The 27672-nt window shown below is 30.0% G+C and overlaps 1 protein-coding gene across 2 annotated transcripts; it reads right to left on the bottom strand.

Annotated features, from left to right (window-relative positions):
* Positions 1–499: 499 nt before the first annotated feature.
* On the bottom strand, positions 500–26243 carry LOC106689518 (G2/mitotic-specific cyclin-B2). Of its 2 annotated transcripts, none has more exons than XM_024361816.2 (11): positions 26095–26243; positions 25772–25929; positions 20419–20493; positions 18784–18858; positions 17962–18036; positions 15678–15879; positions 10566–10724; positions 6728–6967; positions 4313–4431; positions 1212–1350; positions 500–809 (listed from the first exon to the last, which is right to left on the bottom strand). In XM_024361816.2, the coding sequence occupies exons 1-11, from the start codon at positions 26125–26127 to the stop codon at positions 699–701; spliced, it is 1386 nt and encodes a 461-aa protein (XP_024217584.1). In that variant the 5' UTR covers positions 26128–26243; the 3' UTR covers positions 500–698. The 2 variants fall into 2 exon arrangements, with proteins under 2 accessions (XP_024217584.1, XP_014289992.1); XM_014434506.3 differs by having other exon boundaries at positions 501–809; positions 17962–18039.
* Between the last annotated feature and the right edge of the window lie 1429 nt (positions 26244–27672).

Below are 27672 nucleotides of genomic sequence, written 5' to 3'. Positions count from 1 at the left end.
CATCTCAATGGGGTAGCAACTATCCGTCAACTTCACACCTTCTTTTTATCATCTTCTGTAAGTTCCATTTGTGATGTTTTTACTTCATTACCAGTTATCTATCTTGGCTTACTCATATGTAGCTTAGTGAACACAAACCTTATTTAATTTTTACGTAAAAATTAAAACACAGTTATATAATTTGTAAACCATAATGTAACTTTTTTTTATTATTCTCATTATACGATTACTAAAAATAATTATCAATCTGATTGATAACAACAAAACAATAAAAAATTCTGAAGGATACATGTGATGGTAATAAAAAAAAATTATGATAATTAAAATGAGTCAAATGAATTTTTCAAAAGCTAAGTAAATTATGTAATTATAAGCTAATTGATAGGTGATCACAAAGTAATCAAGTCTTCATCTGTTTTTCAAATTAATGGATATATTTATGGAAAAAATAAAAAGTCAAATAAATTTACTTAAATTTCATTTAATGCAACATCATTACAATAGTATACAATATTATATAAATATAGTAAAACGATCTTACAAATACAAGCATAAATTAAATTAAAATATATAAATAAATACAAAACATACATACAAAGTCATAGTAAGAAAACTATTTTAGTTTAGGAATTAAAACAAAGCGTCATAAAAAATATAATTTGTACACAATTCATCTATTCATATGTAGGTAATCACAGTTAAACTAGTTTTAACTTGCATAATTTCCGTAAAACAGCTGAATCCGGACGTAATCCAACGGCATTACTAACTTTAAAATTCTCAGTCTGTGAATACTTGTTTCGAATGCTCTGAAATAATAAAACATTAATAAAATAAAAAATAACTAAAGAAACATTTAATCATTAATATGAGACAAGGAAAATATGGTTAGTGGTGCAATCAGCAAAGATGCACAAATAAACAAAGTGACTTTACACGGAATCTCTGCCCAAGTCACCCTGAAATTCAGGTTGAAACCTCAGCACAAATAAAAAGTTTTGTTTATTTGTGTATCTTTGCTGACCGCACTCCCGATCATCTTCTCCTCATATCAATCTACAGTCAACTATTAACACCTCATTAATATGAGAACATTATTTTACAGCTGTTATCTTACTAAAATTAATCATAATAAAAGCTGTTATCTATTTTCATCCTATTATCAGATCTAGATATATGGAACAACATAACTATCATACTAATGAAATCACCTGGTACTTTGAATTTGGAGCCTCAAGTATTGCCATGGCTAATTTTGTTGTAACTTCGAGGAAATCTTGCAAGTTGTAAGATGAATAATATTCTAATGTTGGGGACCAGTGGTCTGCTGATACTTTATTGTGTTTAACACTAGAAAAATAAATTAAAAATAGTCAGTAAAATATATTTTGAAATTTAACTAGTTAATTTTAAACATTTTCTACATCATCAAAACAAACTTTTTAACACTTTTTTCAAGAGTCTAAACATTTGAAATTCACATGTTAAGAGACCAAGGCTGTATTACATTACATATAGTGCTGAAATATCTCCCGAGCAGAATCCCTTCATTTTTTTGCATCAGTTAGAATGGCTGTGTATTCTGATATTGTTGTTGAGTAAAATGACACAAATTATGGATTGGCATCGTTTTATTACATATTAAGCAGCCTTGACTCTATCTCCATGATTTATCTGACAGGAGGCATTTAATAATAAAATTATCAAATTAATGCCCATAACATTTAAGTATTCCAACATCTGATCCTGCAGTGACAAGTGATGGTATTAATTAGAAAGTATGATATAAGAAGGCCTTAGTTAGTACTAATATAGAACTAAATCAAGCAGGATATCAATCTTATCCTTTTTGTTCTTGTTAAGGAAAGGATTGGAAACATTTTTTATTTACATTTACTGAATTTTTGAAGAGGTTTAAGAGGATCATATTCATTTATCAAATATAGAGGAGCAAAGCTCACTTAAACATAAAATTATGGTTTCTCAACTACTAATACTTGAAATACAGTTCATACAATTTATTACTGATGTTATGGCGCATTTTTTTTCCCAAACATGTTACCATTGTTACAATATCTAATTGAAGTATTAAATTTTCAACTAAGTACCATTAAGAATAAATCAATTTAACCAGTTGCTAAAACGGGATTAAATTATTTGGCTGAGTTAAAGCAACAGAATAATATTTAATTATAACTAATGAAATAATGAATTTATTTCAGTAATATTTTCTCGTTTAATTGAGAAATACTATAATTTAGATTCATGGGGTGGGAGATCCTCCTTAGGGTACTCCATACTCTATAAAGTGAGTATCTGAGTATCAAAATTCTCTCTGAACATTTACCTAAGGTTCAGACTTTAACCCTAACAGTAAACACTAAAATTCAATTACAAGACATTAATGAAGATTTTTTTGCCATACTGAGAAGCTTAATAATATAATTAAGATGTAAATAAAGTGCAATACTTCAAAACAATTATTTTTTTCTATTTCAGTATCTATCCTAAGAGAGTTGTCAGATTGCCTTGATCAATTTTAGAATTATTTGAAGTAGCAAAAGGAATTCATCAATTTTTTTTCAACAATTTTAATTTTTAAAATAGATATTAAATTGAAAATCAATAAAGAGTTTGTCATTATCTCTGAATTAAATGAAGACTCAAAAATGAAGTTGCTTTCTCTCTGAACATTTATTTATTTAAATATAAAAAGAATTTGAGAATTCTTTATCTGAACAACATGTAGGAAAATGTTCACCAACCAATTAACCACCAAATTTGACTAATTAATATTATTCCTTGAATTATAATGTATGTATATGGTGCTAACTATGTACCTAAGTACCTACTTGTACCTGTTAAATTTACTTGTATCAAAGATAAAAAAAATTAATTGTGGCAGTCTTGGAACTTGGTGATAGCAGTGAAACTTCTGAAAATGTAACAATATATATATAAATAAATTCTATTAATAATGATCATGTGATCCCTGTTATAGCTATGAGGTAGAAAATATTAGTTCCAGGATAATAACTATAATTAACATAACCCAGTCATTTCTAGCAAAATTCAATTATAGCAGGAAACAATTTTATATTCTAATAGGAGAGAATGAGATAACAGGAGCTCAATCAATTGACCTGGCATTGCTAAGCTACTGTGACTAACTATTCTCCAATCACTATATACAAATTTTCCTAACAGAATTGACCAGCATTCCCTTCTCCCCACCACTTCTGTTTCATCTCAAGCATTCCCATCACTCTAGCATCACAAAATCAATTAACTACCCTATATATTTTTTTTCTTGAGTTATAAAACGTTGGTAAAGAAGTTTTACTTTGATAGATGAGATATTCAATATTTATTGATTGTCAATTGCTATTTAAATAAGTACCTATCTGCTCCTATTCTAATTCACTATCATGTTCCATTGCAACTTAAGCAACAAATCTTACTAGTAACACAACAAAGAAATATCCTTAATAATTAAAAACTACTAAAATATTTAATAAATATTGCTAACTCAAAACATGGAATTTGTTCAAAGAATAAGGAAAGCCCGAGTGGAAATACTAAGCAAGAAAGTACGTTTCTAGAACGAGGGGTAAGCAAAAAAAATATTTGGTCAAGATTACAATCAATTACTTTTTTATTATTGCAAATAAGGAGATACTCACTTTATAGAGTATGGAGTACCCTAAGGAGGATCTCCCACCCCAGTCTCAATTCATAGTCAAGATTCAAACCTTCAGGAATAATGTCCCAAAATCTGCCCAACTGGACTGGACAAATATAATGGTTAATTTGCCATCTATATGCCAGAATAAAACCACAATGAAAACGGAGGCTGTTAATCCCTTAACTGTCTAATGTCAGTAAAAGGATGGATATATGTGTGTATATATATGAAGAAAGTTGAGACAAAATCGCATAGCATACTATGCTGATTCAATACTTATAATACTCAGTTTTAATCTAATGTTCTCCCTCAAATAAAAAGTTAAATTAATTAAAATTCAAAGAAAAAATAAATTGGAGAGAATAAAAGAATATCAATACATAGTTTCAATTTTTTAACTCTGAACGCAATCCGCATATGTACTACTAGAGTAGAGCAGTGAAGGCATGGAAATCACTGCTCGCATATATGTGGTTGGAGTGGTTAAAGGATTGAGAAATTTTGAATTACTGAACACAATTTACTTCTATAATTCAACCTATTTGTTAGGACTAGTATCCTGAAAAAATAAAATTAAAAATGTAAGACTTAAATGGTGAATCCAAAGGTAACAACAATTGATCTTACCACAATGCAATGAAGATAGCAGCAGCTGCTACTTGTGAAGGTCGAGATGAAGCTAAACATGTTTCTAGTAGAGCAAGCTCAATGAAGTATTTTGCTGTTGTATACAGATATTGGTCAGCCTAAAAAATTAATTAAGTCTTAAATTTGAAACATTTATAAAATATAAAATGAATTAACAAATAAAATACATAAAAATCAATGAAGGAATGATAATTTCAGATATAACTGCAAATCGTAAAGTAATGTCAAAGGGCTGGGGAGGTTTTAGTGAAAACTGACAAGTGCAGAAATTCCAAAATTCTCTCTATCACCATATAAGGGTTTTCTACATAGTATTATTCTTATTCTTATTCTTATTCTGAGTATTATAGAAAGATTAAAGTAGAGATAATAGATTTCATTAATTATGTTATTTTACTCACATATTTAATTACCTATATATATGTTTTATTTCCCACTTCTTTCTTTATTTTATTTTTATCTATATTCATTCTGTAAAATTATTTACTTTAATCTTTCTATATACCCTTTATCCACTGGTTGTTATCTTGTTTTTGTTCTTATCCCTGATGAAGGCTAGAAATTCTGGCCGAAAGTTGGCACTAATAAATAAGTTTTTTAAACTTATTTTTGTTACTGACTGCACCCCCAACCATCTTCTCCTTGTATATATTATCCACGGTCAACTATCTTCTCATCATTGTAAAAATTCTACCATAGAACTGTTAAGTACATTAACTGAGGTTTCCAAACAAAAGTAGACAACTGTAAAGACAATTCTGGAAAGATGTTAACAGATAAGTATTTTGGTAAGCTACTGGTAGGGATGTTCCCAACCAAGGCATGTGTGCCACAATATGGGCACAGGCCAGTAGGTTTTTATGTTTTTTATTCTTAATTTTGTGATTTATACAAAAAATCCAAGTTATCTTCATGGGATGAAAAGGTTATTTAGACTTGTTTTAGGCATATTTGATATAAGTAACTATGTTACATGTAGATAAATGTATTTAGGATTATAATCGTATAGAAATAATTTTTGTGAATGTGGCAGGGTAAAAGGGAGGGAGATAGTTGTAGTAAGCCTAAATATGGAGTGCCCTTACATGTAGTATGTGCCACCTAATCAAAAACTAGGGCACCCCTGAGCTGTGATGTGAAAATAGCAAAGAGTTGGAAGATCATGACATATGTAATAGTCCATGCTTGATAATGACGGCCAAAATGAATTAAAAAATTCGGACATGGAAGGTTCCATCTTTAAAAAAGGTGTTGGCTTCAATAGTGTAATTATGATGGAGAAATAATAACATTGATTTACAAACTAATAAGATTGTTTGAGATGACCCCAAAATAATAATGATGGTAGGGTCCTGGTAGATGGCAACCTAAGCAACAAATTTTTTATATCAACAGGAGTGAGACAAGGTGATGCCCTGTTTGATAAGCTTCTTAATCTTGCCTTGCAAAGGCAGTCAAAAATTTTAATAAAACTGGAAATATTCTCCATGCATGTAATTAGGTATGTGCATAAGCAGATAGCTGATTCGTGGCAAGGAAATATTGCTAACTATACTTGAGGAATCCTTCATTATACTCAATAATGAAAGCATGAAAATGGGTTTACAGATCAATCAGAATAAGATAAAATAAATAAGTACCAGGCCAAGCAAGGATAATTAAACTGTAACTTTTGGTGGATATAGTTTTGTGAGGATGAGCTGTTTCATTTACCTGTGGCCCAACCTGAATAATTAAAACAAGGTGACAAATGAGGTAAATAGAAGAATAATGACAGGTAACCGGGCATACTATGCTAATGTTAATTAAGTACTCGTGGGCCACTAAACCAGAAATATATAAAATTTTGATCGGGTCATTCTTGTTGTATGATGCTGAAACCTGAATCCTTACTGCAACAATTATAAAGACCCTGAAAGTTTTTAAGAGCCTAAGAAGAATTTATGGCTGTCTTCAATTGGACTTAAAACACATGAGATTTTATAAGAACACTAAACTCAACACACTGTATCAAAACACAAACGTAATGAAGTTTATTAAAGCACATGTTATTGTGTTGTTGGGCTCTAAAATATAAATGCCAGGTGCCAGGATTCCGAGCAGTGTGCTGCAAGGAGTAGTTAAAGGCCCCGATCTTAGAGAACTTTAACACTGGGAGTGGTGAGGTGGAGGGAAGGGGGGGGGGAGAGAGAGAGAGAGAGAGAGAGAGAGAGAGAGAGAGAGAGAGAGAGAGAGAATGAAGAAAAGTTGTCAGAGAAGCCAAAGGGTGTAAAGTAAAGCAGTAAAGTATAATATAAAAATTGAGAAATGATAATAATATTATTTCATGATTCAACATATTGTACGGACATTTATAGAATAATTTTTAAGATATTAAATAAAATTCAAAACTACCTCCACTACTTTACCAAATCTTCGTAAAAAAGTCAGTGAAATTGGACGTCCTAAACGAAAATCCAGTTTTCGAACAATGACTTTTTCCAAGTCTATTACTTGCAATTTTGAATACGCATTATCTGTAAGGTATATTATGTCACTTATTTCTGGGTAGTGAATTTCCTCGAATTTGCATGCAAGTAACATAGCAGTGATTCCTACTAATTGGAAATTTCTTCTATGTATAATTCCTGAAACCTAGAATCAAATATATGGCATTAGTAAATAATAATAACAAAATTTACTAAAAATATACAATAAAAGAAGAATATTATACCATGTAACAAATTATATTTATAAAATTAATGATCTTTCACTGGAAGAGTTTCTGGAATTAAATTGAATTTGGTGACTGACACAAATCTTCCTTGTTTAATTGTAATAATTTATTTCATATAATCAACAACGTTTTGGGAATATCCCCCATCTTCAGGTTGCTATAAAACCAAATTCAACAAAACTTATAACATGTGCTTACAACATTACTAATATATCATATGTACATCAAAACTATTTATTGCATAAAAAAAATTGTTTATGTTTAAAAAAAATAGTTTTATATAATATGAAAAAATGGTTTATGAAAAATTGTTAATTTTAGTTTAATTGTTCATCTTTGTGGTATTAGAGGTAGAAGATAATTGTTTATAGTCTATATGGTTGTTATCATAATGAAAGATACCCTTCAGGACGGTAATTATTCTCCTAAAAATGTATAACTGTTAATAGTAAAAAATATTTCTATTCATTATGTTCCGGGTAACCTACGGCAACCAAAAGGTTGAATTGGAACGGCTGCCATAATGTAGGTAATACTAGCGTGCCATGGTCTGAATTGAATTGGGGGGCTCCCATCAGAAAGGCAATACCAGCGCCCATGTGGCCAGCAACAAAAGCTTGCCTCCTCCAGCGCTCTCAGTGGCAAGAGAAGCAACCCAGACTAATAAGAGAGCCATCTTGTCTTCTGACAGAAGCAATCCATTCTTTCTTTTTGTCTCTCATCAGGAATCTACCATGAGTGAGTAGAACTCCCGGAGTTGTTCCCGGAAGCAGAGAGGAGAGAGGCTAAGAATGTGGAGGGAAGAAAGAACCATGGAGTAAGTTTACCAAGCAATAGTTAACATCCACATCATCATCAACCACCTTAATTTTAGATCTACAATTTCCATAGCCCAGTCATTCAAAATTTTACTAACCATCTAATCATAAATGTTTTCTTTCGGTCACCCCCTACACCACTTGTAACATAAAAAATCATTTTTTCAATTATACAGTCCAGTCAAACCCAACCAGCCAACCAAAAGTGACATGTGTCTGGCGATTCGGTTGAAGGCATGCTTTACACACATTAAATGACAATAATATTATTCAATATTAGCAATAATGACAAAATAGGAGATAATTATACATTATATATAAAATTTTTTTATCAGGTAAATAGTTTATAAATAGTTTTGATGTATATATGATATATTAGTAATATTGTAAGCACATGCTATAAGTTTTGTTGAATTTGGTTTGATAGCAACCTAAAGATGGGGGATATTCCCAAAACGTTGTTGTTGATTATATGAAATAAATTATTACAATTAAACAAGGAAGATTTGTGTCATTCGCCAAATTCAATTTAATTATATTTATAATTATTAGAAACTTTTATTATTTTATTTATTCAAGGAATTTAATTTTTTTTTTATACAGGTTTATTTACTGTTTCTATGTAACTTTCTTCTATTTTGTCTATTTCATTGTCAACTGATAAAAAATAAAATATAGTAATTATAACAAAAATATGCTAAAATATTCATATGCTGTTAAGAGGATTGTTATTAATAAAAATAATCCAACAAAAATATATATATTTTTAAAAAATGGCAAAAATAAAAATTTACTAATAAACTTCTTTAGTTTATGATAACAAAAGTAATTATAGACTTACTAAATTGAAGATAAAAAAAAGTAAGTATAAATAATATTAAAAATGTGATGGAATTATTGACTGAAAAAGTTTAGCTAAATTTCATAACACAATGAGAGTATATTACAGTTGATTTATTAATTAAATTATCAGCAAAAGGTAAAATGTGGTGAATCAATGTATACAACATAGTCAATAAAGACAATTAATTAGTAAATAATAAATGGAGTGTAAGACTGATCTATAATAATCGCTAACCATATAAAAGATGAAAAGGTGCTGATAGTTATGCTGAAATGTATTTAAATGTGGATTTTTATTTTCACATAGATTTGTATGTAATATACAGTAAGAGGAAGTACCACAATTGTGAAAAATTTCTAATTCAAGTTTTAAACAGGAAATACCTGTTTTAAGGTCCAAATAGCAAAAAAAAAAGTAATTAGAGAAGTGCCAACTGGCTGAGACCAGTAAAAGACCATGAAGAGGTTACTGAAGCGACTTCACCAATAAAAGAAACTTCATTCACTTTAATTATAGTTTTTTTTGTTTAGGCAGGATACACAGAGGATTAAGGTGGTTCAGGGGACCTCACTCACTCAGATAGGGTCCTCTATAAGGATTCATCTGTCGGGACTGTTTCACAATATTGCATTTTTTTTTTTTATTTCAACTAATTTTCATTAGAACTAAAAAAAACTTAAAGAGTTTTAAATAAAAAAAAGCTACTGTACTATGAGGAAGTGCTAGTGAGTTTTTTTTCAGTTACCGAGTATGGGTTTAGAAGAATTTCAACTATAGTCTTAAAAAATATATAAACAATTAACTTTATTAGTATCAAAATAATAATTCAATTATTTAAATAAAATAATAGTAACACACAAATAGAATATTTAAGAGAATATTATTTGCTGTTTTATAAGCAAAAATTACACAACATTGGTAAAGTACATAATTACATGAACAATTAAAGAGTTCCAACTATGATTACTTGTTGAAAAATGTATAAAACATCTAAATTTAGAGCTGTTAATAAAGTCTGACAAGATGACTCCCTTGCATGCCAGGACCCAGTGATGGGTTTTAGTGCCGATTAATGATGAAAAGTTCAGAGTAATAAATAAAAAAATAGTTACATAAACTCTTTTCTTTTCTGTAAGCAAAAAGAAGTATAAAAAATATTCTGTAGGAATAATAAATTTTGATATAAATGATGCTCCACAGTATGGTTATCCTACAAATATTGATTTAGGAAAATATTCATCTCCTCCTCACCTTAAAAAAAAAAAAAGAGACATGGATAGGGCATTCCGTAATCCTCTTAATATTTCATACTTGGCACTGATCAATACTTACTAAAAAAGATTCGCACACCCAAAGACCACAAAACAGTATGTAGTTTTTCATGTTTTAGCCTACTTTGATCAATGAATGGGGAACTTCTGAAAAAATTTTAACTGAAAAAATTTAAATAATTGATTTTTCAGTTTAAAAACTTTCAGACCTAATTTGACTGGTGTTAGCAGTGAATCCGTCCTAAATGTTTTAACAAAAGCTCTTATGAACCAAAAATGAAAGTGTATTAATTTTGACAAATATTTATTCCTGAAAAATTTTGAAGCATGTTAAAATCTTTTTAGAGTCCTTTAAATGTTGTATTATGAGGTCAGTGGAAAGATGCCGATAAAACTGACAATAAAAATCAGCAAATATACTTTAGATGTAAATAAACTAAAAGTCTATAAAAAAAATCTTCAATTTTAATTCCTGATAATTACCAACACTGTACAATTAAGTTACAGCCTATCAATTGTTACAATTCTTAAAATTTATATTATATAAAATGTATTATTAAAACACTAGTAATAATGAATGTACCTGAAGATATCTATCAAGAATTGATACAGCTAGGTGAAGGGTCTCTAATAAAAATCGGCAATGCATCTGAACATCGTGTAGCCAATCTATTAAAGTAGCTCGCATATTACTTGTTACTAATGTCCCGTTCAAAAAGTCTTGTTCAATTGGAAGCTTCACCTAAAAGAAAACAAATCTTTACTTCCAACCATGAAATTAATTTTACACTATTATTAATAAAATAAATGTATATATTCCATCCCTGACAAAAGAAGCTTTTTCCACAGTTCCAGATCCTAAAAGAAAATGGAACCTTCTTTGAAAAATCTACTGACTATATTGTAGTTTACTATAAAAATTCCTGAACTCATTTTATTTCTATGAGGAGAAGATGATTGGGGGTGCAGTCAAAATATATCACAAATAAGTTAAAATAACTTATTTAATCATGCCAACGTTTCGGCCTGAATTTCTAGCCTTCATCAGGGCTAAGAACAGAACAAGATAACAACCAATGAATATAGAAAATAAAAAATGAAATATAAACAGAAAGACATAAGGTAAATAATTATACAAAATTTAATTCCATTCTGTATAATTATTTACCTTATGTCTTTCTGTTTATTTTTTATTTTCTATATTCATTGGTTGTTATCTTGTTCTGTTTTTACCCCTAAAAAATATATATATATAAACAGAAAGACATAAGGTAAATAATTATACAAAATTTAATTCCATTCTGTATAATTATTTACCTTATGTCTTTCTGTTTATTTTTTATTTTCTATATTCATTGGTTGTTATCTTGTTCTGTTTTTACCCCTAAAAAATATATATATATAAACAGAAAGACATAAGGTAAATAATTATACAGAATGGAATTAATACGATTAAAGTGATGAAAGAAGTGGAAAATAAAATATATATATATATGTAGGTATTTGAATAAGTAGGTAAAATAACATAATTAAGGAAATAAAATAAAAATTTGAAGTTATATAATGCAAAGAAATATGAATATTTAGTTTATTTATAATTTAAAAATTAAAATTATGGAAAAAAAAATTGAGAGAAAGAAAATATATTTAACAAATGAAATATGTAATCATAATATTAGATAAAGAAGCAAAATATAAAGTTTAACAAAGCAAAAGTTTAAAAAAAGAAGTGAAAAGAAAAAAAAAAAATAGAAAACAACAATAATAATATATGATGAATGTAACTAATAATGTGGGTAAGGAAAATTAAGAAAATAATAGAAAAGGAGGGGGGGGGGAGAGGTAAAATAAAGATAGGGAAAAAGAGAGAATACAACATAAAACGAACCCATTAGCTTGAAATCTTACCGCCAAGGGAGTTCTGCGCCGCAAATGGTGAAATAATAAGTTCAAAGTAGGCGGAAAAATAAAATAAATAATAATAATTAAAATTACTTTTTTCATAAATTAACTATTTGCAAATATGTTAATAATAAGTTGTGCGTGTCGGTTTTTAAATTGATGGAAGAAGGTTCTAACTGGGTATAGAAGCTTTCTGAGATGAGCCTTTTGTCATGATTACAAACTGTAACAAGTATAGATTGTATAGATGTTTTGTCAAAATCGAAGGAATTCCTTTGAATCCGAAAGGGTTTCCTCTAAAAAAAAAACACTTTGTCATCTCCATAACGTAGTTTTGGCTGTTCACGGCACAGAACTCACTAGCGGTAAGATTTCAAGCTAAAAGGTTCGTTTTATGTATTATTCTCTTTTTTTCTATCTTTATTTTACCCCACCCCTCCTTTTCTTAATTTTCCTTACCCACGTTATTAGTTATGTTCACCATATATTATTATTATTGTTTTCTATTTACTTCTTTTGTTAAACTTTTTTTTTTTTTTTTAAGTTATTTATCTATTGATATTTACAACTGTATAAAAAAATACAACACGTAAATTTGATCATAATGACATAATGATATGATACAGAATGTAGAGAAACTACCCAGTAGTAGAACTCTAAAAACAGTTTAAAATAGAAGGTCACGAGGCCATCTTCTTTTCAGGCACCTCGGAGGATCGCCAGGAATGGAAGAGGAAGCAAGGTTAGAAACTAGTGGGTTTGGGTGGTTAGGGAGTTTATTATGGAAGGAATAATATCAGGTTCAGGCTAGATCTGTTACATAAGGAACATTTAGGTCTTTATGGATGGTTTTATTAGTAACAAAATAAGGAGCATTGAGGATTTTACGAAGGATTTTGGATTGTAAAGATTGGATAAGAGAGGAATTCGAAGGTTTAGTGGAGCCCCAAAGCTCAACTCCATATGTCCAGATGGGCCTTACTATTGTCATGTAGGTCAGTCTTTTGCAATGAGTTGGAAGTTTAGACCGTTTGTCTAGTAAGTGCTGTAATAGTCGGAATCTGCGTGCAGTTTCCTGTCTTTTCAGACTTGTGTGAGGATTCCAGGTTAGTCGTTTATCAAGATATAGTCCAAGATAACGAATCTGTTCTACAGGGGTAAGAGCCACATTATTAAAGTATACTGTAGGGCAGTCGGCAGGTTTACTACGAAGAGTAAATGTGATTTGTTGGGATTTATTTTTATCCTCCAATTTCGACACCATTCTTCGAGGATTGTGATATGGGACTAGAGAGTTTGGGATGCAATCAAAGGGTTATTACTAACTGTAAGCACACATGTGTCATCAGCATACGTGGTATTTAACAGGATATTGTTAAACTTAACTTTATATTTTGCTTCTTTATCTAATATTATGGTTACATATTTCATTTGTTAAATATATTGTCTTTCTCTTAATTTGTTTTTCCATAATTTTAATTTTTAAATTATAAATAAACTAAAATATTCATATTTACCTACTTATTCAATTACCTATATATACATTTTATTTTCCACTTCTTTCATCACTTTAATTTTATTAATTCCATTCTGTCCAATTATTTACCTTATGTCATTCTGTTTATATCTTCTTTTTTATTTTCTGTATTCATTGGTTGTTATCTTGTTTTGTTCTTAGTCCTGATGAAGGCTAGAAATTCTGGCCAAAACGTTGGCACGATTAAATAAGTTATATCAACTTATTAGTGTTATATTTTGACCGCAACCCCCAACCATTTTCTTCTCATATAAGTCATTCACGGTCAACTATCTCTCATGATTATTTTATTTCTGTTTCCCAATTCTCTTGATCCTCTCTTTCTATCCATTCAGTGTAGTTTAATACATAACTAGATACAGGACATTTTTTCCATACTTCCTACTTCATGTCTATAATCACCACATAAAAACTCAGTTTTTCTCATCCATGTTCTAAAAGAAAACCATAGCTAAGCTCTTAAATAAAATAACTTAACTTATTCTCCCCAAATTATTTTCTTTCTATATTACTCATTTTTCATCTTCTTCTTAAGCATTCCCAGGGGGGATGCTTAAGGGCCTTATTAGCGTAAAAGAGCCAGTACTGACACTGCTCTTGGTTTCTTGCCATGTTCCTAGGCAGAGGTTTTTATCTGTCCTCTTGTACAAACAGTCAATATATTCCAGGTACGACATTCTTGGTCGATCTCGAGGTCTTCCATCAGGGACATAGTCCATTGTTTTCAGTGAATCTTGGTAATCCTCCATACTGATGATATGACCTAATCACTTCAATTACCAGGCCTTCAGGACCTTCTTTAATGAGAGAATTACTAGTTTTTCCTTGGTTCGCACATTAAGGATGCAGTTCCTTCTTGTTCTTAAAATAAAAGTTGTAGAACATCAAATTTAGCATTATCAATAAGTATCTCTAAAATTTCGAATCTGAAGACTAAATAACTCCTGGTGTACAACTCATTAACTCATATGCAAAGTCACATTTTCACCTCCACTTACTCATCTGTACAATTTCAACCAACTTCAACTTGAGGTAATACGTTGAAAATTAGGGCGAAGTTATAGTTTTTATCAAATGACCAACAGGAGAATTCTAAAAATAACATTTTTAATCATCTTTTAATCAATCTTTTGTTAACTTACAAGCAAAAGTAAATAAGGTGATTAAGGTGATAATGATATGAATCAATCATATAAGGATTAGTTTAAAATACCCAGTGCTATATAGAATTCTTTATAAAATATTCTAGTTTTGTTCATTAACATTATAGCTATAAACCCACAGTTTAAAGTAAGACATGGTATAATTTAGTCAACAATATAACTCTGGAACGACTTAAAACAGTGAGGTAAAATGCTGACTGCCTGTATCATTGTTACTTGAAATTATATATATTTATGAAATAAAAATACAAATAGCAACAAAGTAACTTCGTTAAATTTAAAAGCTGAAATTAGCATTACATAGTTTTAACAAATAGAGAGAAACAATAATTATAAAAATTCTAACACAGCTAAGAATTCAAAAATATTTATTAGTTTAAGTTTTACTATTAGCCATAAGAATAGAAATCTCTGGAACTCTGCTAATTATAATATATGCTTCAGTAATAAATAAAAAAATCATTCATTAAGTAACAAACCATATACTATTAAAAACAATTAATCAATATTGGTATTTCAAATAAAACCCTTATCAGTCAAAAGTCACCTCTAATGTGTTAACAGTACTTAGTCGCTGCAGTTGTAGGTCACGTGAGAGGTGATAAGGTGAAACATGTTCAACAATTTCAAGTTTTTGGGAAAAAGTATAAGAACAATATATTACCGCCTCTCGTCATTACATTTAGTAAGGCTGATGTGTTGTAACAGTTCATTGTCAAGGCATATACATGACAGTAAACATGGCAGTTAAAGCAACATTACTTATACTATTAACAATCACACGAGACCCAATGCGACATTTTATCATAACAGTAAACTGTTGTGACAGTTGATTCTGTCATGAATGTAACTATCAAATATTTACACGATGGTAGTTTTTTAAACATTTTTGCATCAATAACGGTAAGCCGTACATTAGTACTCACATCAGAAATTGTCACTAATGAAAAATTATGTCAAAGTACCAAAAAAAGGAATTAATCATTAATTTTTTTAAAAATAGAAACAGTATAAAGATTATGTAAAAGAAGAGGTAAAAATATTTGAATTTTTGTCTATATAAATAAAAAAAATTAACAACTATTCTACTTACTTCAAGATCTAACAGATATTTGTAGATATGAGTAACATATCTACCAAGTAGAAAGATGTCACGTTGATCATTCCTATCAACATCTCTTATTTGTTTAGATGATTTACTAATTGATACTTCATCTTCATTGTATCCATCAGTACTCTGGTATTTCTGACTAAGGGTAGGGTGTAAGCGTTCTGTGTAGTTGGTTCCTTGGATACTGTAGAAAGTCAAATATAGCTATATTAATTAATTATTATTATTATTAATAGATAGATTAATCATTCCCTTCTTTTCCTTGACCTCTTCATACTAAGAAACCCAAACAACACCATATCCACTGACTGGTACACTAAACCAACTTACTCAGGCAGACTTTTAAACTACCACTCCCAGCATCCTTAACATCAAAAAATTTACAAAGCCGAAAACCTTATTAACAATTGCCTTTCCCACTCTGATTCCCATTTCCATGAAAGGAACACACACTGCATTAAACAAATACTCTTAACCAATAACTTGTCTCTCCATATCCTTCGTAATCTTATAAATAACTACAAAAATCTTCACCCAATTTTTTACAACCCCTCTCTATCCCCTATCGATACATCGAAAATAATATGCTTATAGGTAACTCCTATTTTCCCCACAAGAAAATTCACAAAATCATCTTCTCACCACAGGAAAGAAATGGTATTATCAACTATCATACGATCGCGATCATAACGGACGTTAAGGTGATCAGAGATGCTGAAATAAACACAGACCATTCGCTATTAGACGCAGACATGCAGATCATGAAGCCTAGAAGCATAAAAATTAAGGCATACAAAAAGATATATGTGAGAGCCCTTGATGTGGTTGAAAAAAGACAAGAATATGAGGCAGGTCTGGAAGAGAAACTAAAAAGATTAGACCAAAATGGATCTGTGGAAGAAATCTAGAAGTATATGAAAGATAACATACTTGAATCAGCAAGGTCTATATGTGGAATAAATATAAATAAATAAATACATTTAAGAATTTTTTTATATGCTTTACAGCATTTATTCTTGTTTTTTTTTTTACAATTTTCATTAAACCAAAGGGCAGGCGGTCTTATTGATGGACCTGAGGTCATATGTATTAACGCTCTCACAGCCCCCGATTGAACTAGTAATGGTTTCCCAGCCTCGTGTTGGTGAGGCTAAGGACATAAAAAGTGTCAAATCAGCTCTTTTTAGCACCCATCTCAGTTTAGAGCTTACGGGATTTATGTTAGTAAATGTAATAAGTAGTGGGAAGTGGTCACTGTTGTACAGATTAGTTAGAACTGTCCAGTTTATAACTTTATATAATGTTGAACTGCAGAGAGAAAGGTCTATGGCTGAATATGTCATGTAGCTCGAGCTATGGAAAGTATGTTTCCCTTGTGTTAGTTAGGAGGAGATTAGAAATGTCTATGAAGTTTTCTAATACTTTGCCACAGGAGTTAAGCTTTTGAGAACCTTATAAGGGCATGGGGTTTCCAATAAAGAGGACATGCTGTAGCAGTTGATTAAATATGTCTAGAAGGTGTTAGGTTTCAATTAAAAGGTCTTGAGGTAGGTATATGTAATATACAGAGATGGTAAAATTTAGACAAATTTCAACAGTAATAGCTTGAAGGATTTATAGGGATTATCGGATTTACAAAATCCTATTTTTTTATACTTTTTTGTTTCAATTAAGTCAAGGTCAGGGGTCTCGTTTTTTGATGCCCCCCATAGCAGCGTACACCAGAAGAACATGAAAACGCTGCATGATTGTACAGCTGTGTGGGAATATTCACTGTGGCATGCAAGCCAGGACCTGACTAGCACATACCTACCTCCAGGGTAGATTCCATGACATGCTGGCCAGCCTCTGAGGGAGACACAACCTCAATCAAAGAAACTTCTTATTGGACCATTTTTCATGGTACTCACCATTTCGCCCACTGATGCACATAGCATCAGGACAGAAAAGGGGCCATAACATGCAGGACGTAACCATGGCAGCGAAGAGATAGCACAACACAGATAAGCCATCATAATATGTTATAAATTGAGACCATGACAAAAATAATGTAAAAAGAAATAAAAGAAAGACGCGACTTATCATTTGTAGAAACTGTTTTATCCTCTTGAACTGAGAAAAAGGCGTCTTTACAGCACAAATTATAAACATGGACTGAATAGGTTTTGCTTTAACAACTTCAGGAGTAATAATAGGCAACAGTGTGATGGATTTTTATTGCACAAAATAGTGATAAATAATCTAAATTTTAAGAAAAAATAGTTACCTTGTTGATGATCCATAGGATTTAGTAACTAGCCCCTGTTTCACAACAGGGGGGTTTGTTTTCAACTGTGAGATACTACTGAAAAAAAAAAAATTAATTTTAATTTAGTATAAGAAAATAGCCCTGACACTGAAATTTATACGAGTTGGTTAAAGATGAATAAGATAGGAAAATAATATATAAGACAAAACATTAAATACAGAAATTTCAAAGACAAATATGCTACAAGTCTAATTGATTATTTTATCATTATCAGGAAATGGTGAATGATTAACCTAAAATGTGACTAGCTCACATTTTACAATATACTTAAGCGTGTATTGAATTGGATAAGTAATTTTCAAAAGAAAAATACAGTGGACGATGTATGTTATACAGTGGTAGTTTAGCATTGATCCCGATCTATGATTATAAATAGTTTTATTTTCTCAGACAGCAGACAAAAAAAAAATTAAATAAGTGAAGGAATTAAGTACATTCGCAATGTGCTTGTTGTATCTCATACTTTTTTGCCATGTCTTTATTTCCCTCCCCCCCCCCTACTTTTTCATCTTTCTTAAGATTATATTTTTCTTTCATGTTTAATAATTTTTCTTTAGAGAATGTATACAATCACCTAAATAAAATATGCCTAAGCAACCTCGTAACTGCAGTGGTGTTGGTTTAAATCTGGTCTTGGAGGGTTGAATTTTATTTTTTTGGTGGTCCCATGGTATGAAAACTCAACATTTCCATACTGGTGAGAATAGGGGGTGATCCACAATGTTATGGATCTTATCACACACAATTATGAATAACCTAAATTTCAAGAAAAATAATTACCTTGCAAATCCATGGGATTTCGTAACTAGGCCCTGTTTCACAATAGGAGGATTTTTCTTCAGCTGAGAGATATAACTGAAAAAAAATTAAAAACTTCTAAAAAATAAAATTTATTTAAATTCAAAACAGTGGAATAGTGCTTAACACAAAAACTAAAAATATAATTTTCGATGAAAAATGTGCTACAGGTCCTGTTTATCAGGAAAAGGAAAACAATAAACTTATAAAAAATTGACTCATACTACAGCATGATATATGTATATATAGAATGGTATGTTTGATTTATAAAAAAAAAAAAAAATACTTAGCTAAAAGAATCTTTCTTTCTTAAATGGTTCAATATTAAGAGAAAAGTTTAGGGTAGCCAAATTCCAATGGGATTTTGTAACAACAGATTTATTGTAGCAAGATATATGGCTGTTTTTATTCATGTCTCTCAAAAATATCAATTTAATGGATAAGTAATAAAGGAAGTCAATTTAGTAATTTTACTTGGGTGAAAAAAGGATTGGATTACAACAAAACCAAATAATATATTCTTCACTTAACTAAAGTACTATAAAAAACTTGATAATCTGGATACTTGATAGTCCAGATGTCACAGTAATCAAAATAAAGTCCAAAAAACAAAACTTTGGTAAAGTAGATATTTTAATATAAATGTAAATCAATAATTATTTAATACAATATGCACTTAATAATCTAGAAGATTTGTTAGTCAAGAAGATTCATAGTCAATGATGGCCAGACTTCAATGTCGGTATTAGAAAAATGATTTCATTGTGGCTAAATGTGATTATATTTTAATATTAAATCATACTTTTTAAGTTAATGTTTCATGAATTGATAAAAAATAGTATTTTTCTCCAAAATTCATACACTTACTTGATATTTTACAAAGAATTCCCTCCTTGAAATGTTACTGTTTCCAGTAAAAGCTGTCTTTTTAGACACTTTGGAACAAATGTTATGTAGGGGAATAGATTTTAGGGGTATTCATGATGTATTAAATGTAAAATGTTTTACCATGTTAAATATTATAAGGATTGTGAGCAGCCTTATTTAAAGTCATGTTAAAAGTTAAATGCATAAGAACTCCTAGCGGATTTTTTGAGCAATTTGTTTTATAAACTTTTCTTCCATAACTTCATGTTATTGTTTACTTCTAAGTTTTCAATTAGGTAATTTATTGCAACATGCCTAAATTGAGCGAAAAGTGGAAGTTGTGTAACAGTGTGGCTACTGAGTGTCTTGTTAATCTTCTAACTTGTGAGGAAGAGAATCAAGATGAGCTAATTGACAACTATCATTACATTATTATTATCATCCATTACTTCAATAGTTATAAAAACATCCAAAACAATACTCACACAATCAAAACACAAAAGTTGACGAGCTCAACTGGTCTGTTGCAAGATGTCATTCTCCATTTAACAGACTCTCAATCATGTTATATGTTATATAGTTTTTACATGGTAAAATAAGGAAATATTTCTCCATTTAACACAATTTAAGATGTTAAACTAAAGATCATGAATACCCCTTTTGTTTATGCAACATAACAACAGGGTAAGATGTTATGAATTGTATCACATACAGTGATAAATAACCTAAATTTCTAGAAAAATAAATTACCATGTAGTTCCACTGGACTTAGAAAGTAGTCCCTGTTTCGCAGTGGGAAGATTTGTTTTTGATTGCGGGATGCCACTGAAAAAAAAAAATTGATCAACTTTTTAAAAATACATGTATTTTATAATCGAGAACAGGTAACCATCCATCATGTAATAATTAAATATATAAATTTAAGTGAAAAATGAGCTACATGTCAAATTGGTAACCTCATCTTTATCAGGAAAGTGTGTATAAATAATTTTTAAAATTAATTACAATCTATACAGCAGACATCCCAACCAATTCTAACACTATTCTCACCATGTATGCCGATGACACATGTGTGCTCGCTGTTAATAATAGCCCTTTAATTGCATCCCAAACTCTTCAATTCCATATCACAGCCCTCGAAGAATGGTGTTGTAATTGGAGGATTAAAATAAATTCCAACAAATCCCATCAAATTACCTTTACCCTACGTCGTAAACCTACTGACTGCTCTACAGTATACTTCAATAATGTTGCCCTTACCCCTGTTGAACATATCCGCTACCTTGGACTACATCTGGACAAACGACTAACCTGGAATCCTCACACAAGACTGAAAAGACAGGAAACTGCACGATTTCGACTATTACAGCACTTACTGGAGAAACGGTCCAAACTTCCAATTCATTACAAAAGACTGATTTACATGACAATTATAAGGCCTATCTGGACATACGGCGTTGAGCTCTGGGGCTCCACTAAACCTTCGATTTCCTCTCGTATCCAATCCTTACAATCCAAAATCCTTCATAAAATCCTAAATGCTCCCTACTTTGTCACAAATAAAATCATCCACAAAGACCTTAATGTTCCATTTGTAACCGATCTAGCCCAAACCAGATATCAATCCTTCCATTACAAACTCCCTAAACACTCAAACCCGTTAGTTTCTAATCTTGCTTCCTCTGTTATTCCGGACAATCCTCCGAGGCGTCTGAAAAGAAGATGGCCTCGAGACCTTATATTGTAAAAATGTTTTTAGAGTGCTATCATTGGGTAGTTTCTCTACATGCTTGTACCATACCATTATGATTTCCTCAAATTTACTTGATGTATTTATGTACAGTTGTAAATATCAATAAATAAATTAATAAAAAAAAATTAATTACCATAATCAATTAATTAATTAAATAAAAATTCCTGCCTCACACTGTAGCATACATTGCATCGCATAATTGATTTTCAAAAAGAAAAATTGTGAAAAAATGAATCATTCATAAATAGTTTAATGTAACAAGGAAATTTTAAAATAACCAAGTTATATTTCAATAGAATTCTTTAACAATGGATTATATAATGGAATTAAAAATGTAATATTCATTCATGTTCCTCAAAAATATATGAGCCAGCATGAATTAGTTTGTTTATAGATAACCATTACTTATTTTTGATATGATCTTAAGGGATTTTATGGATTTAGCTAATTTCATAATGTAGCTAGAGATGAGCAAGTTCTTTTCAAAGATTCTACATGCTATCAGCAAATGTTTTCAAAGTAAGATAAGAAATATCCTTATTATAGGATTTCAGAGGCAGGATAGAAAGAGCAAAAATCTATTATAATAATTATTGATGGTGTTATAATCTCCTAACAGCAAGATTTAATAATTTGATTGGCTTAAGGCAAACCCAAATAATTTACTTTGATTAACTCAGATACTTTACAGTCTTTAGAATCTGGATACTCAGTAGTCCAGCCAACACTGTTGTCTAAACAGGCTCACACTGCTCTCCTTCTCCTTTTCCTCATCTTGTTATGTTGAAAATGATGTAATGTATAGGTAATTAATAAAATACATAAAATAGATCGCAAGAGAGGCCATATAATAGACCAATATAAATTAGAATTTAGATAATAGTAAATAAAGATATTTATTTATATAGCTAATGCGTAAGAGGGCTTTTGCCAGGTGGGAAACAACAAGTGAAAATCCAGACAAGGCAGTTGCATGAGTGCTGTGGAGTTAGTTGGGCAGTATGTGGACTTACGTTTAGTGCAATATAAACTCAAAATTTGTCTCTTCAATCTTGTGAAAATAGTATTCCAAAAAAGAGATCAGATGGGACAGAGTGATCTGAGTCGGATATAAAAAGTTCAGCACAGTCTCTGGTGACAAATGAGTAATTAACAAATGATCATGTAAAATTCACCCAATTTATACCTTAGTAGAGATAGTATATTATTCATTCTTTGATTTTGTTTCGTAGATGTAGAATTAATGAGTTTTTTTAATGCGTTAATTTAATAAACAAAAACAGCTGGTTCCTTTTTTTGTTTTATACCATTATTTTGCTGCAATTTAATTTAATAGGGCATAATTTTTGTGTCATTTTAATTTAATAAATTGTAAATTTGTATTTATTTTCTTCAAACCAAAGAAAAGAGGTGTTTCAAGATTATTTCACAATTTTATCATTTTAATGTATATTATCATTACCATTTACAGTAATAGTGGTAAGATTAATAAAAAAAGGAAAACGTTTATTTTTCCCAGTGTAAACCTCCTCTCAGGTACTTTTTAATAACAGCTGATAAATACTAATTGGATAAATATTTATTGTGGTCTAGTGGGCAGCGTGTGTGCTACATAAAGTGAAGGATCTGAGTTCCAATATTCTTAGTCAGGTATTTTTTTAAATTATTTAACTATTAGAGATTAATAGATATAAGAGTGATTATATAGTAAATATAGGTATATTTTAATTTCATTTTTCTTCAATTTTATGATTAGGGATTTCACTATTACCCTTCGTTCTAAAAAAAAAAAAAATTGTGTGGTGCTCAAAATTAATTTTTATTTTAAATTTAAATTTTATTTTATTTTCTTTCTTTTCTATGCTTACCAAAAATAATTATAGAACTCTAGCATCCCAATTGAGTTATCGGAAAATATATTGCACAATCCCATTTGATAGCTTGCGACAAAGTCTATAGTAATCCCTCTCTCATCTTTGTCCTATTGAATCCTGAATCCCAATTAAAATATTTAGCAATGGATATAGTCAAAGACTTAAAACATGTTAATTTAACTCAAACTATCTAAATTAACCAAATATGTACAATAAACAACATTTAGAATCAGGGTAAAGGCTCAGGGTTTGGTATAGAGGGTGAGATGAGAAGTGTGCCTCAGGTAATGGGAACTTCTTGTCATTAAAAAACTAAATAATTTTATATCTGAAACATTCGGTGAGAAACCTATTTTTATTAAAATAATAATGAAATATTTGTTAAAGATTCAAATATAACAATTAAATACTAATATTTCACATGCACCTAAACTCCCTGACTTTAAATTATAAATGTAAACAGAGCATTTGCAATATTAAAATAAATTGAAAAAAGGTGTTCATTACTTTAACTAATTGCCAAATTAATAATAATTGATATTAAATAAACATTATCAATATTTTACTTCAACAAATTATAAAGATGAATAATTTTATTCAGGGTGGTCAGCAAAATGAGTCCACTCAAAAATATATGTTTTGGATTATATTTAATGCAATTCTTGGATGACTTTGATGCGATAAACCCAATTGCTATGGACTACCAGTACTACATTTCTTTATTAAATTCAATTTCAGGAGACTTTGCCTGGCTGCTATTTATATTCCAACCAATCTAGACTGCCAGACAGATGCTTGCTTAGCTCCTTAGGATCCACCAATTTAAATATTTGGTTAATTTGGATAAATCAGACTAAACCAACATGATGTAAGCTCTGAGTCTAAATATGTGCCCATGAAATTAAGGAAATTAAAAAATAAAAGTTTACAATTAAATACGTAAATCTGTGAATACCTAAACACTATGAACTCTATAATCTGAAGGATTTGGCAGACAGGACAATTTGTCTGAATTATCGAGGTCCAACTGTATTAGTGTAACAATTAAATAATTTAAATATGATTATATTTTATTATCAAGATCAATAAAGTCTGTAAAACCTTTTTCACTTTAATAATATTTTATTATTACACCGTATTTTCCTGTTAATATTTTTCAAATTTTATTTAAAGTTAGATTTTTCGTTAACAATTTGACTTTTGATATTTTGTAAGGGGTTGCCCTCCTTGTAAACATACTGTTTCAATTAAAGCTGTTGGTTTAACCTCATGGTCTGGCAGGAAGGTATCTACCTGATCATTTTCATATGAACAATTAAATAATTAATAGCTTATCCATTTATTATTGGTCCAGTGTCTCTTAGTCAATGAGTATAAGAACTATTGCTTATCTCAAGACCACTAAAACACTCATTCAAAAAGATAAAATAATTGAGTAACAAAAATATATCAACAATTAAAATAATTAGATGAACTAACAAGACTTGCAGTTTACTAAATGAATGAGAGAAATGAACAAACAAACCCATGAGTTGTTTCAAGAAAATCATTTCTTAAATCAGTAATAAATACTCAAATTAATAGAAATGGTAAAAAAAAAAACTTGATGTAGAAACTAATGGTATAGTCAATACAGGAAAAGTAGGTATCGCAATGTTTGCTGGTAATTCAAACTTAGACAAAATATAAAAATTGAATCACGATATTAAGAATAAAATGAGTGATAACATCCATTAAACAAATAGATTTCAATCCAAACCTTAAATGTCTTCATAAATGAAAAAAAATATTATACAGGGAGCTAAAAATAAAAAAAGTAGGCATTATCATTGACCAAACCCTCTTCTGGAACCACCATATTGTCCACATCTCACAACAATTTTTTACATTTAAATTATTTCATCACTTATACCATCTACCCAAAGCTACATGGAGATTCTTAGTATCACCCCTCATCTTCCCCCACTAAAATATTCTAGGTGATAATGTGTACATATGCATTTAATTATTGTTTAAATAACAGATGTAATTTTTTTTAATAATGAAGTTCATGTTTTATTTGTGAAAAGTATATAGATTCACCATTTTTAGTTTTGTTTATGCATAATTTTAAAAGTGTATATATTTACTGTTTCTTTATTTTAATTTACGATAATAAGTCATTTGACCATAACTTGTCCCATGGCCTTTATATTGTATAGTTATACTTAGGACTTAGTCCCAGAATATAGTTTCTTTTCAATTATACCCTAAAATACCATGATAAAGGATTTAAAGTAATAAGAATTTTATATGTATTAAGAATTAAAAAATGGCAAATAAATAGTAGTGATTTCTAAAAATTTGATAAAGCATTGAATGAAATGTAACTACACTACATAATCAACCATAGGATAATCCATTAACAATTTACATGCTGAATGTAAATAAACATTTACAAATATATTAGCGAACACAAGAAAAACAAATAGCATACCTTTTTTGAAGAGTGGTGACATTTTTTGAGGGTTTCGATTTTATATTATCATTGTCTAAGTTTATATTGCCTAAGTCTGCCAGAACATTTCTGATTTGTTTTGGGGGTTGAGTTGATGTTTCCTTCCCAGGCAACTTCAATCTTTTATTTTCTGTTTCCTGAATTATGGATTAAAATGGAAATTAAAACACAATACAAAATATTGATGATAAAATTAAATAAAAACATATAGTACAGAACATTTAATACATGACATAAACAGATCTAATTTCAAATCCATAGTTCTAAGTCAAATTAGAAAAGGAAATTAGAAGTTAACTTACGTTAAAAGCCAATTGAGTCTCTTTAGTTGACATTATACACTACTATTTAACTAAGGTAAATTTAAATCTAAACTAAAGCCGTTATTTATCGTTAATGTAAGACTAGTTCAATTTCATATCGGATTGTTTGCAACCTATAGTAGAAATGTTTTCAGCAAGTTCTGCTAATACCTATTAAATGAAAACAAAACAAATAAACATATGTATTTATACACAATGTGAAAGATTTGCTTAAATTCAACTTCCGAATTTGCTTGATAACACTACTACTGATCGACTTTTAAAGAAGTGTAAGCTGGTTGAAGTAATCTGAATGGCAGTAATCTCATATTACGAACAAAATTAAAAGGGTGTAATGGGAAAAGAGCGTTTTATGAAAGAAAACAAACTAATATTGATATTTATCCTCAAATGTGTCGTCTTCTGATGGTTTGATCGAGCTAGTTTTATTTTTATTGGTCCCAATGTCTCAAAAATCCTATGTAAAGATTCGGAACACATTTTATTTTTGTTCTTAAATTTGATTTTTCGACAACAAAATTTGAATTATTCTGATGATTTGATTTTGCTGAATCATAGTAACCATAAAATTTTATGCGATTCAGTGTACTCAAAACAGATACATGGGCCATTCTCCAATGTCGATGCTATTTTTCTTAGGCTTTTTATGATAAATTATCTGAATGAAAATGATTTTTTTCTCTGTTACTATCATTCTGTAGGCCGACATTTCCTTCTTCTTTTGAAATTACAATAATTAAATGCTATTCAGTTATAAATATCTAATGCTAGTTTTGTCATTCCCAAACTCTTACGGAGCTGAGTTTCTAATTTAATTTGTCAATGGCACCGGTTTCTTTTGCAGTAAATCTAAAACCATGACTGTCATATTGTTCAGCATCCTTTCAAGTATTCATAGTGTAAAACAGAATTTTAATTTTAAGTTGAACTTTTATTAAAACGCCTCTATCCAATCCATGGTTCATATCATGTGATTCCTGACCACCAGTTGGGATTTAGAACATCCCATTCTACTATACAACAGTCCTATCGTGTGGTTGATGTAATATCTTCTACATGATGACAAGATATTTACTTGGAATCCCCATGCAAGACTGAAACGACAAGAAACTGCTCATAGATTTTGATTACTAGAACACCTACTTGACAAACGCTCTAAACTTCCCATTCTCTGCAAACAATTATTGTATAATATGATAATCAGTCCAATTTTTACATCCGGAATTGGGCTCTACCAAACGTTCAAATTTCTCCCGTATCCAATCCTTACAATCCTTGATGTACCTTATTACGTCACAATAAACTCATCCACAAAGACCTCAACATCCCTTTCGTTGTAGATTCGGCCCGAAATAGATATGCGGCCTTTCATTCCAAACTCTTTATCTAAACCCATTAGTTCTTAATCTCTCAATCTTAATAATCCCCCATAATCCTCCGAGGCGTCTGAAAAGAAGATTGTCACGGGACCTTCTAATTTAAATTAATGTTTGAAGTTCCACAATTGGATGGTTGAGGGAGAGAGAGAGGGGGGGGAGAGAGAGAAGGGATAGTAGC

The sequence above is a fragment of the Halyomorpha halys genome, unplaced genomic scaffold (assembly GCF_000696795.3).
Source record: "Halyomorpha halys isolate HHAL.00 unplaced genomic scaffold, Hhal_1.1 Scaffold1386.1, whole genome shotgun sequence".
NCBI lineage: Eukaryota > Metazoa > Arthropoda > Insecta > Hemiptera > Pentatomidae > Halyomorpha > Halyomorpha halys.
Note: the sequence above shows the minus strand (reverse complement) of the source record. Positions and strands in the feature narration are given on the sequence as shown.

Coding starts and splice junctions, on each gene's coding strand:
- LOC106689518 (XM_014434506.3), bottom strand. CDS start 26,127: ATGTCAACTAAAGAGACTCAATTGGCTTTTAAC. Junction 6,968..10,565: donor TTCTTGATAGATATCTTCAG/GTACATTCATTA, acceptor ATTTGATTCTAG/GTTTCAGGAATTATACATAG. Junction 4,432..6,727: donor GATTTGGTAAAGTAGTGGAG/GTAGTTTTGAAT, acceptor TTAATTTTTTAG/GCTGACCAATATCTGTATAC.